Source organism: Suncus etruscus, chromosome 15, assembly GCF_024139225.1.
Source record: "Suncus etruscus isolate mSunEtr1 chromosome 15, mSunEtr1.pri.cur, whole genome shotgun sequence".
Classification (NCBI taxonomy): Eukaryota; Metazoa; Chordata; class Mammalia; order Eulipotyphla; family Soricidae; genus Suncus; species Suncus etruscus.
The window spans coordinates 52,028,636-52,042,363 of record NC_064862.1 but is presented as its reverse complement, the minus strand read 5'-3'; the positions used below and the strand labels follow the sequence as shown (position 1 = coordinate 52,042,363).

At 42.8% G+C, this 13,728-nt stretch overlaps 2 protein-coding genes across 2 annotated transcripts in view; one reads left to right on the top strand and one right to left on the bottom strand.

Annotated features, from left to right (window-relative positions):
• The window catches only part of OIT3 (oncoprotein induced transcript 3), a 34,767-nt gene extending 25,814 nt beyond the window's left edge, over nucleotides 1-8,953 (top strand). The window contains exons 8-9 of the mRNA XM_049789151.1: nucleotides 6,902-7,001; nucleotides 8,545-8,953. Of these exons, the coding sequence (XP_049645108.1) occupies nucleotides 6,902-7,001; nucleotides 8,545-8,712 (268 nt within the window). The 3' untranslated portion in view covers nucleotides 8,713-8,953. The remainder of the gene's footprint in view (nucleotides 1-6,901; nucleotides 7,002-8,544) is intronic.
• A 3,406-nt stretch (nucleotides 8,954-12,359) lies between these two features.
• Nucleotides 12,360-13,728, bottom strand: part of PLA2G12B (phospholipase A2 group XIIB) — a 41,615-nt gene continuing 40,246 nt past the window's right edge. The window contains exon 4 of the mRNA XM_049789229.1: nucleotides 12,360-12,542. Within this exon, the coding sequence (XP_049645186.1) occupies nucleotides 12,421-12,542 (122 nt within the window). The 3' untranslated portion in view covers nucleotides 12,360-12,420. The remainder of the gene's footprint in view (nucleotides 12,543-13,728) is intronic.

The window sequence follows — 13,728 nt, the reverse complement described above, 5'->3', positions numbered from 1 at the left end:
GAGTCTGTCTTGGGGTAAAGCAGTGCTTCTCAATTATTTTCTGTCATGCCCCCCTAGGAAGAAGAAAATATTTTTCGTGCACCCCACGCGACTGTATATAGCATCTTTATTTAAAAAAAAGAACTTTAACCTGCAAAACAAAAATATATAAAATTACTTGAGCTGATTTTTTAATCAGAGGTGATGTCTCGATTAACAGCTACAATGAGCACGTTTTACAATGCATAGCTTTTTGAAGCGAGGTTTGAAGCAGGACATGGCAACTCTCAGCTCCAGAGACATACAGAGATATAAACACGGGGCTTACCTTGTTATGACAGTGTTTGCCGAGGTCAAACGCACCCCCTTTAATGGAGCCTCGCACCCCTCCTGGGGGGCATGCACCACTATTTGAGAACCACTGGCCTAGAGGGATGTGTCCTGACCAGTGATAGGGGAAGAGGGCTAGGTAGCAGCTGGATCATACAGAAGACTCAGGATGGATGCACTACCTGTGTTTTCAACAGGTCTTGAGGGCTGGTCTAGGTACCAGAAGCAGCTATGGGTAGATGAAGGTTGAAAAGCACGGCTAAGGGCCAGAGTGATAGGATAGCAGGGAGGGCACTTGTCTGGCACATGACAAACCTGGGTTCAATTCCAAGCATTGTATATGGCCCTCCAAGCCTATCAGGAAGGATTCCTGAGCACAGAGCCAGGAGTAAGCCCTGAGCATTGCTGGGTGTAGCCCAAAAACAAGCAAACAAAAGAAAAGAAAAGCATAGAGAAACAGGTGGGGGCAACAGTTTAGAGAGAGGTTGCGATTACAGTGAAGGGGAACATGGGAAGCTGCCAAGTCAGGGCAGAGCAGGTGGGCACTGCAGAGAGGCCCCTCTTCCAGGGTTCAGTTAGGAAAATTATTTGACAGCTTCCAGGAGAGGCAAGATCAAGTAAGTGGCACTTAGTTGTTTTACTCAGGAGATTCCCACATTTCCTGTGTTGGTTGCTGGATTAAACCTTTGGGTAGGAACCTGGGAGGGTCCCGACAACTGTGCTGCTCAAACTGCTTCTGGCACCAGGAAAGGCCAGTTCAGAGCGCAGCCTCCCAGTACAGTGTCTGTAGGCCTACTTTACAGGCCACATCTCTGATGGGCACAGAGCTTCACTCATAGGTGATTAAAGGGAAATGGCTTGTTCTACCCGGGACATGTCTCCTGAGGGCCACAGACCTGCTTCCATGGGTGATCAGAGGGAAGTGGCTCCTTAGCCCCACAGGTGAGCTGGGCTTAGCTCTTTTGCTAACTGGCCTGATTGTTTGAAGCTTCTGCTTGGCTTCCATCTCTCTGGACCACTCACCCGCTCACCATAGGAAAGCTTCTCCTGCTATTCTCAATCTCTTCCATGGGCTTGTTCACCCTTGATGCATATTCAGATCAACTGAGAAAGTCTCTGAAAGCCTTGACAGCCAAACTCCATTCAATGTCCCATTTTCTGAATTTTGGCTTTCAATGTCTTTTGCTTTCTAACAAGTTGCCCAAGTTCCAACTTTCAAATCCCATGTACAGCGAGCTCTCAATAGCCAAACAAAACGCAGATATTCTAGATTTAGTTGTAACATATTCTCTGTATAGGCCCATCCTATTCTATATTGTATAGAAGTATTAGATCTTTTATTATTTATTCCTTTTGATTTAGGAGCCACGCCCAGCAATGCTCAGGGCTGACTCCTGGTTCTGCACTAAAGGATCACTCCTGATGGACTCAGAAGACCATATGGAATGTCAGGGATTGAACCTGGATCTGTCATTTGCAAGGCAAATGCCCTCCTCACTGTACAGTTGCTCTGGCCCTTGGAAGTATTAGATGTTTTATAATAGAAATATATTGCATAGAGTGTGTGTGACAGCCTTGCTGGAAAACTTTTAGTGGCTCTTGATTTCTTTTTTTGGTTGATAAATTTGACTTTTTGGGGGCCGGAGAGGTGGTGCTAGAGGTAAGGTGTCTGCCTTGCAAGCGCTAGCCAAGGAAGGACCACGGTTTGATCCCCCGGCATCCCATATGGTCCCCCTAAGCCAGAGGCAATTTCTGAGCACTTAGCCAGGAGTAATCACTGAGCATCAAATGGGTGTGACAAAAAAAAAAAGATTTAAATTTGACTATTTGCCTGGAGGAGTCCTTCTGTCTAGCCTCAGATTCTTGTCACTATCATTTATTTTCAGAATAAATTGGGTGACAATGATATGCCATATTAAGGCTTGTCGCCCTTTGGATTATCTTTTTTTTTTCCTATCTTAAAGTGACCTCTGGAAAGTTTTAAAATTAAAATATACACCGTCATGTTTTACTTTTGTTTTACTTTTTAGACACTTATTAAATGCTGAATGGATTAGGGAATGGAGCTACTTTTGAGGAAATTCAGTTTTGTTTCCTTTAAATTATACAATAGCTCTGAAGATGATTTGCATGCCTTAAATACACTTTTTATTTTTGTTTTTTGGGCCACTCCTGGCTGCACTTAGGGATTACCCTGGCTGCCCATTCAGAAATCACTCCTGGCAGACTCGGAGGACCATATGGGATGCTAGGAATCCCGGGACCGTCCCTGGTTGGTCACGTGCAAGGCAAATGCCTTAACACTGTGCTATCGCTCCAGTCCCTAATACACATATTTAAAGTATAATGTTTGGGTCTTGGTGACAAGAGCCCACATTTCATCTTCATGAGACCCTGATTTATTCTTTGTTGTTTTGTTGTTGTTGTTGTTGTTGTTTTTGTTTGTTTGTTTTTGGGCCACACCCGGCGGTGCTCAGGAGTTACTCCTGGCTGTCTGCTCAGAAAGAGCTCCTGGCAGGCACGGGGGACCATATGGGACACCGGGATTCGAACCAACCACCTTAGGTCCTGGATCGGCTGCTTGCAAGGCAAACGCCACTGTGCTATCTCTCCGGGCCCGAGACCCTGATTTATTCTAAATTCCCAAGATTTACGTAGTTTAGTAAATTGAGTTGAATACCCATGTGAAGTTATTGTGATCATCAAAATGGCACCCATTTCCTACACCAGGAAAATTTTCTCCTGCCCCCCCCCCATCTTTACTAGTCACAAAACTAAATATCCAATCAGAACCTCAACCTTGGAGGACCCCCAAATCTTGTTATCTTGATGCAATTTGTAAAGTTTACTCATAGATTTGTTATGCAGACCCTCAGTTAAGGAGCAGCTGTGTTTTGTTCTAGATAGTTCTGAGAAGCTTAATTTTTATAGCACATACAAAATAGTTCCAAATATAGATCTAGCCAGTACTGGTGTATAATGAGCTAATCCCTAGAGTTAAATTCCAGTCAGACGGGGCTTACCAGGCCTCCCCATCTGACCCCTACCCTTCCACATTTGAATGTTCCTTCAGACCCTGGCCTTGGAAACTACAGGAAATTCCTGTTTCCCAGTCTTCACCCTCCTGGCCCTGCTGTTTTCTCTCCAATTCTTACTCTTCCTTCTACTTTCCTGGAGTTTGTTACTTCCACGAAGCCTCCCTTGGTTCCTTTAGAGATGAACAAAAGGAAAGAAGTTTGCTTGTCTTGAATATATGATACCCTGAATTTGATTCCCAGCACTGCCAGTAGGAAAAAACAAACCAAAACCCCAACTGAAATCCTCCTCTTCCTCCTTCTTCCTCAATGCCCAGTTTATACTTAGGGTCATTGAATCCTTGCTAAATTAATTATGAGAGTATTTCTCTCAATGGAAATGTAGGGTTAATTAGAGTCCAGAAATAAATAAGAGCTATTTAGAAATTGTCTGAAGATTAATCATCCTATTTAGACTTCAGCCAGGCTGGGTTTCCCTGGCATTTACCAAATCTGATTTACCTCCCTTTGAAGTTGAAGTTAGTGAATGCTCTGAGAAATAAGCCTAAGCAAAGTGGAATTAAAATGATAAACTCTAAAAAAAAAAAAAAGATAAACTCTAGGGACGGAGCGGTAGGCTTTTGCCTTGCATGCACTGACCTAGGATGACGAACTGTGGTTTGATCCCCAGTATCCTATATGATCCCCCAAAACAAAAAAAAAGATAAACTCTAGGAAAAAAAAACCATTGAATTCTCAAAATAAATGCTGGAGAACTTTTGGATATTTTGGGCTATGTTATACTACCATTACTTTCAGTACACAAACGTGTACTAGATGAAGCTCACACTTATTTTTCTTTTTATTTTGGGGCCACACTCCTGGCTCTGTGCTCAGAGATCACTCCTGGCAGGGCTTAGAGGGCCATAATGGGACAATAGGGATCCAATCTGGGTTGGTCACATGCAAGGCAAGTGTCCTTCCCCACTGTACAATGGCTTCAGGACCAGAATTCACATTTCCTAATCATAGCAACCTATCAGAATCAGAATTTTTTCCTCGGTTGATTCTGCAATGTGTGACCCACAAACAATTCTATATGCCTTATTTTTTTTGTTTGTTTTGGTTTTGGGGCCACACCCAGTGATGCTCAGAGGTTACTCCTGGCTATGCGCTCAAAAATCGCTCCTGGCTTGGGGGACCATATGGGATGCCAGGGAATCGAACCGAGGTCTATCCTAGGCTAGCGCCAGCAAGGCAAACGCCCTACAGCTGTGCCACCACCTTGTTTTTTTTTTGTGGGTTTTTCTTTTTCTTTTCTTTTCTTTTTTTTTTTTTTTTTGGTTTTTGGGTTACACCCGGCAGTGCTCAGGGGTTACTCCTGGCTCTACACTCAGAAATCACTCCTGGCTGGCTCGGGGAATCATTTGGGATGCTGGGATTCAAACCACCATCCTTCTGCATGCAACATCCTACCTCCATGCTATCTTTCCAGTTCCTATATGTCTTATTTTTAAAACAAAAATACCAATATTTTAGGTGAAGATAAATTGAAAATGCTGAGGTATTCATATGATGAAAAGTGCCATTTTATTTTTGTTGTTTTTTTTTTGTTTGTTTTTGGGCCACACCCGTTTGACGCTCAGGGGTTACTCCTGGCTATGTGCTCAGAAATCGCCCCTGGCTTGGGGGGACCATATGGGACGCCGGGGGATCGAACCGCGGTCCGTTCCTTGGTAGCGCTTACAAGGCAGACACCTTATCTCTAGCGCCACCTTCCCGGCCCGAAAAGTGCCATTTTAATATCATATTAATGCTGTTATTGTTATTGCAAGATACTTAATGATAAAACCATGGAGATTGTTTGTTTTTTTGGGAGCCATACCTGAATTCACTCAGTAATTGCTCCTAAGGGGATCAGTCAAACCCAGGTTGGCTACATGCAAGGCAAGTGCCCTACCCACTGTACTATCTCTCCAGTCCATGAACTATAAACTTTTTGATACCATAAAGCATATTATTCATATTTCTGTCCTATGAGACACTCAGCAGCATATGTTGTACAGATAAGATATGCAATAGGTATTCCCTATAGAACATAATTATAAGATAGCATGAATTAATTTTATCTCAGGATAAAAGAGCATATAAGTAGAAGAAATAACAAAAGCCACAGTATAAATTTAGACCCTAATCAAGAAATAAAGTTCCAGTAATTAAGGCAAAATGTCTTACTTGGTTTTTGGTTTTTGCTTTGCTTTGTTTTTTGTTTTTTTTTTTTTTCTGGAGGTGGTGTTTAATTTTTGTTTTTGGCATAGCCAGCAGAGCTCAAGGTAGTAAGCAGTACTTATTCTTAGCTCTGTGTTTACTCATGGTAAGCTCAGGGGACTTTAAGGGGTACCAGTATTGAAATGTACAAGGCAAGCGCCTGCCCTAACTGCTCTACTATCTTTCCATTCCCAACTGGTCTTTTAAAACAATTTAATTGGGCTTTTGAATTGCACTAAAAGCAATTAGCAAGTTCCAAGGAGATAGATAGTACCCGGGGTTAAGGTGCTTGTTTTGCACCATGCTCAACCTCAACCTCAGTTTAAATCCCTGGCACAGCATATGCACCCTCGCATAGCAACACCAGGGGTCACTCCTGGCACAGCCAGAAAGAGCCCTGAGCACACCCAGGTGTGACCTCTATAGTCCTCCCACCCCACCTCTCCCCACACATACACAGGAAAGAAAAGGCAATTAGCCAAGAACCACAAAGTGAACCAAGTTTTCCCTTCATAGACTTTTGTACCTCATCATGGTTCAGTCTTCTTCTAAAGGGAAACTATATGAGAAAAATCAAGTTCCTTTCAAATGGGAAAGATCATACAAGTGTGATCCTTGGCTCTGAAGACGAAGAGGTTCATGTACTTAGACCTTGGCCTTGAGCTATAGAATCTCTGACACGTCTTCTCTCTCCCAGCTCTGCTAGACGGGAGACTAGGACTTTTTGTCTTAGCAGCAGATTTGAAGCAATAACCCAAAACCCTCTCTAAATTATGACTCAATATGTGGCAAAAATTGTTAAAATAGTGTGGAGGTCAAGGGCTTTCCTCCTAATTCTCAAAGAAACTTACAACTTTGGATCTTCTTTATTCACAAAGTGGGGTTTGCTCACCTTTGAATTTCTCTCCAGGATGAATGTCTATAAGGCATTCAATAAAAGGGCATGAAAGTGAAAGAATGAATTCCCCTCACTGAGCCTTGATTCAGAATTCTTGCAATGTATTGTGAGTGAATCCTACCTTGTAGCAAAGGATTTCTTGAAAATAATTTTCATTTCTGTGGCTAAGAAACTTACACTCAGTTTGCAGGCTGTAGCCAACGATAATTGGATCAGATCATATTCACGAAGTTAGTGTCCAAAGATGCCCTCACGGGGAAGAAATTGGCCTCCATTCTCCAAATGCTTGAGTATAACCCAGAATTCTCCACTCAGCTCGCCTCTCCTTGGACCGGAGATGCATTGGCCTGCTTGGCTTTTCTGCCTCTGTTAAATCAATCAAGTCTAACATGTGCCCCTGTCCTACTTGCAGCTGCATTTCAGATGACTCGGTAAAGCAGTTCACATCCCGGGATCACCTAGCAAAGCATTTCCAGGTCCCTGTCTTCAAGTTCGTGGGCAAAGACCATAAGGTAAGCTGAATATCTCTAGGACGGCCTCTTCTCTGGAACCAGCCTTTGTCTCAGGCTCCCCCATATTTAGTCATATTCTGCCAGTCTCAGATTGAAACCTCTATTATGTCTATGAAAAACACAGTGAAAATGGTTTCCTAGAAACTTATATACCTTCTTTTTTTTTTTTTTTTTTGGTTTTTGGGCCACACCCGTTTGACGCTCAGGGGTTACTCCTGGCTAAGTGCTCAGAAATTGCCCCTGGCTTGGGGGGACCATATGGGACGCCGGGGGATCGAACCGTGGTCCGTTCCTTGGCTAGCGCTTACAAGGCAGACACCTTATCTCTAGCGCCACCTTCCCGGCCCCTTATATACCTTCTTGAATGCCACAATGATCTTCTGCCAATCAAACAATTGAGCTGGTTCAACAAAAATACCAATAATGATGAAATAGTAGGCGAAGGTCTCAAAGAAAAATAAAAAAAAAATGGAAAATCTACAGGAGAGGCAGCTAGTAACAAATTTGGTGAAAATTGTACTTAAAATGCCCATGAAAACTAGGATAAGGTGCTATTTAACACATCCTGACTTTATCAAAATTATAAGCATTTGCACGGTCACAAAAGGGAAAAGCAGCAATCTAAGTGGGTACTTTTCCTGAAATCTTATCATATGCAATAATAGTCACATAATCTGTGTCTCCTTTTATCTGTACATTCCAATTTTGACAGCTTCTCTGAAATAGCCAAAAAGAAAAAGGAAAATTTGTTGCATGTATTCAGGGAGCATTGCTGCAAGTGGAGTGAAAAGGCCCCAATAGTAATATATCTTATTAGTATATCTTATTATTTTAGTATATTGTATACAATAATAAACACATAAAAGGACCCAAAAAAGCCTGATTGTTATATAATTTAGATGCACTTGAATATGCTATATTTAAATATCTATATATAGAGAAGAAAGAGATACATGAGTAGTGTTTGTCAAAACCTCAGAGAAAGGAGTGTGTATGGATTAGGTGAAAGCAGAAGGTATATTTGGCTATTTGGATAGAAATGCTAAAACATTTAGACAAAGGCAAGATTAAGAGACTATCTTTCCACACTGATCCCTTTCCCAGTGAAGTTTGAAACAATTGCTCAGTGCCCCTAGAGACAAGTCAAAAGTCTCAAGGGAACATGAGGCCCTGGGGCCCCAAGGATTCATTCCTGGTACCAGGTAACCTCCCTCACTGCACCAGGCAATACCCTGGGGTATCCCCAAATAAAACAAGAGTAGCTTTATCTTCCCCTTCAAGAGGTTTCTTGTGGGGAGAAACTTGAGAACACATAGAACTGAAGGTGTAGAGAGCCCAAGTCAGCCATGGCCTTGCCCAGGGAAGGAAGATGGCAGCTGTATGGTCAGCTGTGGCCCCAAAGGTTGGAAGTCATGCGCATGGGCTCCCAACTCATCTCCAAGACCAAAGCGAACATTTGGGCAAGTTCTAGATACGCTGTTTCTTCCCCAGGGTGCAAGGAATCCCTGAGAGCAGATGCTGACGGTCTCTCTGCTCTTTGCAGGAAGTATTTCTGCACTGCCAGGTGCTGGTGTGTGGGGTGCTGGACCAGCGCTCCCGCTGTGCCCAGGGCTGCCATCGGCGAGTGCGTCGCGAGGCAGGAGAAGACACAACGGGGTCCCTAGGTCAGATGCTGACAGGAGGCCCCATCCGCATCGACTGGGAGGACTGAGACCAGTTCCCAGACCCAGTACTCTGGAACATCATCCCCAAGCCTGCAGAAAGCCTCAGAGGACATCCTAGAAAGGAGGACTTTCTACATTTCACATTTGGACAGAGATACATTCTAGAAGCAACTCAGTCTGCTTCTGTCCTCATGGCTGCCTCCAGCACCACCTTCTCCCCTGCACAAAACACCTCACAGATTCCCCAGGGCAGAGATTAGTGTCCTGCTCAAATGAAGGACTTAAAAAAAATCAAAGACTTGCTGGAAATCAGCATGATAATACCTAATGACTTCTTTAATATGTAAATAGCAAATACACCATGAAATGGTCTATTAAATACAGACTAGTTATAGGGAATTTGAAATATGTATCTACTAAAAAATAATAATAATAATCAGGGCCAGAAAAATAGCCAAGTGGGTAAGTGCATTTGCCTTGCATACAGCTAACCCTGGTTTTATCTTGTGGTATCACATAGGGTCCCCTGAGTACCACGAGGAGTGATCCCTGAGAGTAGAGTCAGGAATAAGTCCTTAGCACTGATGGGTATGATCCCAAAATATATATTTTTTTGTATGTGTGAAATACTTAGTTTTTCTCTAGCACAATATCTTCTGGTGTTTTAATATCTTGCAAATGAAAATATTTTTTTTTGGGCCACACCCGGCGGTGCTCAGGGGTTACTCCTGGCTGTCTGCTCAGAAATAGCTCCTGGCAGGCACGGGGGACCATATGGGACACCGGGATTCGAACCAACCACCTTAGGTTCTGGATCGGCTGCTTGCAAGGCAAATGCCACTGTGCTATCTCTCCGGGCCCGCAAGTGAAAATATTTTATAACTAATAAATGTTGGTAGTTGTATAATATCTATTTAAGTGGTTCAATGACTAGATTATAGACAAAAATTTAAATTTGGTTTCATTTGCCTTGTTATTATCTGATGTTTTATATATTCTCAAAAGAAGAGTAAAGGCTATACAATTCTGTCATATTCTATTTGGTAAGTGCTTAATAAACTTGACTGAAATAAATATCCTAAACCACAAAGGTAAATTATATCTATTTTTTTATTGAGAGGAACTGTCACTCCTGGCCATGCTGGATCAAAGTGGGGTCAGGCATGTGCAAGGCAAGCACCATACCTGCTGTTCTATCTCTTAGGCTCCAATTTTTATTTATTTATTTATTTATTTATTTATTTATTTTTTGGTTTTTGGGCCACATCCGGTGATGCTCAAGGTTTGCTCCTGGCTGTCTGCTCAGAAATAGCTCCTGGCAGGCACGAGGGACCATATGGGACACCGGGATTCGTACCAACCACTTTTGGTCCTGGATCAGCTGCTTGCAAGGCAAACACCACTGTGCTATCTCTCCGGGCCCTTAGGCTCCAATTTCTTTGTATTTTAATATATTGTTTGGTAGTACATAAGATCAGAAAAATCATTTTTTCTTTCCTTTTGTTTTTGTTTTTGTTTTTGGGTTGCAGCTGGCAGCGCTCAGGGGTTACTCCTGGCTCTATGCCAGAAATTGCTCCCAGCAGGCTCAGGGGACCATATGGGATGCCAGGATTCAAACCACCGACCTTCTGCATGTGAGGCAAACACCTTACCTCCATGCTATCTCTCCGGCCCCTGTTTCTTTCCTTTTTATTTATTTATTTATTTATTTATTTATTTATTTATTTATTTATTTATTTATTTTTGTTTTGGAACCACACCTGACAGTACTCAAGGGTTACTCCTGGCTCTGTGCTCAGAAATTACTCCTGGCAGGCTCAGGGGACCCTGTGGAATGCCAGAGATACAACCCAGGTCAGCTATGTGCCAAGCAAATGCCCTCCCGGCTGTGCTATTGCTCAGGCCCTTCCTTTTCTCTTTAGAAATGCTGACAAGAAAAAAAAGAAAAAAGAAAAAGAAATGCTTAGAAGAAACACTTTATGGTTTTGGTGCTGAGTATCAACCCGGAGCCCTCACACATGCCATTTTACACCCCACAGATCACCTCCAGCCATGGTCCCAAATGTTCCTAAACAAACCGGTGGGATTAGAAGAGAAGAGAAAAAAAGCTGCATTGGGGGTTATCAGTGTTTCCAGTCAAGGCCCAAGTGACACATATTTTAGGCCTCTGAGCCCTACAGTCATTGTGATAACCACTTGGCTCTGGTCCATGGTACAGACTTAGTCTGGGTGAGTCTAGCTGAATTTCAGTGACTTTTCAGATAAATCAGTATTGTCCATGTGTCTTCCCTGGCCTTAAATGGCTCTCTGTCCTCTCATAGAACTATAATCACTTTGTTCTCTTTCATAAAATACCAGGCATAGATCCTAAAACCTATTTCTGGTTTCTTGGTTTTTTTCAGTGAAGCAAAATACCTTTAGTGAAAGAAATTTAGAAAGATAAGAGGGAAGAGGAAGGAGGAGAGAGACGTGTATTCTAGAGAGACTGTGGAGAAAAGCTTTTGGTTTTGTTTTGTTTTTGTTTGTTTTTGAATGCTGCTCAGGGGATCCTAATCCACAGTCAGGGTTGAGAAATGCATTTCAGAGACTGAATTTGTCTCTTAATTATAATATTTAAGGGACTGTTCCTAGGTCTTTTTAGTGACACAACTTATAAAAATCTTCCCAGATTTTAACATGATACTATTATTATATGTAGTAATACTATTATTACTTAATTTCCCGTAGTAATTAAGAATATTGGGCCTGGAGAGATAGCACAGAGGCGTTTGCCTTGCAAGCTGCCGATCCAGGACCAAAGGTGGTTGGTTCGAATCCCAGTGTCCCATATGGTCCCCCGTGCCTGCCAGGAGCTATTTCTGAGCAGACAGCCAGGAGTAACCCCTGAGCATCGCCAGGTGTGGCCCCCCCCCAAAAAAAAAAAGAATATTGACAGGAGGAGCTAGACAATAGAACAGCAGGGAGGGCACTTGCATTGCACAAAGTTGACCCAGGTTCAATCCTGGTACCCCAAAAGATCCCCTGAGCCCCTCCAGGAATAATGGCTGAGTAAGGAGTAAGTCCTGAGCACCCCAGGCGTGCCTCTACCCCTGTAAAAATGAATATAAACAGGAATAATTCATGGAAGGAAAAAAAAACTAGTAGCAGCTCTGATATCTAACTTCATTTGACCCTTAGTTCCATTGGCTTGACTGAGGTGAGCTTTCAATTTACTTTTTTCTCGTCAGCACCAGTGAAAATAACTCTGGGCACTGATGACCCTTAACAGATTGGGAGTCTGTTCTCTTCTGAGTAAAATGGAAATATATTGGTGATAATGGCAGGTCTGTGTCTCTTTTCAGCTTTTCTAAAAAATACATTTTATTAAATGAGATGCTTATTAGCAACCGAAACAGAGCAGAAGTGAGATTTGGCTTCCTGAGTGGCCAAACTCTCCAAAATTTCCCTTAGAAACGGAAAAAGCAGTTCCAGGACTCCTAGAATTCAGTAGTAAAACTTAGAAGTGAATTTCCAGGCAAAGGCATCGTGGTTGGGGAGCCAAACCGCCATGGAATTACTCCATGTCTTTGGTTCAGTTTTCTTGGAGGCCAGGACTTGCTTATCAGTTCCTTGTAGGGCCTTTCCTTTCCCCTGGTTGGGGAGATCCCACCTTTGGGAGGAAGGAATGAGACACTTCTGCCTGCTTCCATCCCCAGGATGGGTCTCTGGGTTGGTTGGTGTCGCTCAAATCCAGGCAGGCAGCAAACTCTTCTTCCTCAGAGCTCTTCCTTCTCTTCCTCTGCGCAGATGCAGGCTGCCCGCTGACTGTTCATGAAGGGCCGGCAGCCCAGAGTCCAGACGGTATTGAACACGGTATCAGCCAGAGAATCACAGGCTACTTAAAAGAGATGGAGAGAAAGGCAAGGGTTAATTTACAGGGAGAAAGAAAGAATTGCACCAAAAACTAAGAGTCACTTGGTAGAAGAAATGTATGTTCAAGAATGGCATGCTAGCCAGAGTAATCCAAATCTAGAATTTTTTTTTAATTTTGTGGGGGTTTTTTGCTTTGTTTTTCTTTTTGGGGCCACACCCTATGATGCTCAGGGGTTACTCCTGGCTCTGAGCTCAGAAATCGCTCTTGGTTTGGGGAACCGTATAGGAATTGAACCAAGGTCCATCCTAGATCAGCTGTGTGCAAGGCAAATGCCCTACCGCTGTGCTATCGCTCTGGCCCCTAAAGCTAGAATTTTTTAAAAGACATAATTTTTAATATATTTTAAATTTTAAATCATTGTGATTTACAAAGTTCTTCATAGCTGAGTTTTAGACACACAATGTTTCAGGACTAATCCCACCGCCAATGTCAACCTCCCTCTACCAATGTTTCCAAAGTTCATTCCATGCCACCAACCCCTTTCCCAGCGGTTTTAAGTTTGTTTTTTGTTTTTAAGTTTTTTTTTTGTTTTTTTTTTTTTGTTTTTTTTTTGTTGTTTTTGGTTTTTGGGGGGCCACACCCGGCGATGCTCAGGGGTTACTCCTGGCTGTCTGCTCAGAAACAGCTCCTGGCAGGCACGGGGGACCATATGGGACACCGGGATTCGAACCAACCACCTTTGGTCCTGAGTCGGCTGCTTGCAAGGCAAACACCGCTGTGCTATCTCTCCGGGCCCCTAAGTTTGTTTTTTTTAAGTACCTCTTTAAGTTTGGTTGTCAAACTTTGGTGCTCATAATTTTATTGTTGTTGATTCTGGCTTATATATTTAGTTCTGTCCTTTTTTTTTTTTTTTTTTTTTTTTTTTTTTTTTTGGTTTTTGGGTCACACCCAGTGGGGCCCAGGGGTTACTCCTAGCTCTATGCTCAGAAATTGCTCCTGGCAGGCACGGGGAACTATATGGGATGCCAGGATTCGAACTACTGTTGGTCCTGGGTCATCCACTTGCAAGACAAATGCCTTACTGCTGTGTAATTTCTCCAGCCCCAGTTCTGTCCTTTCTTAACATCCCCGACGTACCTGAAACCACTTGGCCCTCTAACCCTTTCCTTTCATATTTGTATTTCTCTTCCACTCAATTTCTTTTCTTCTC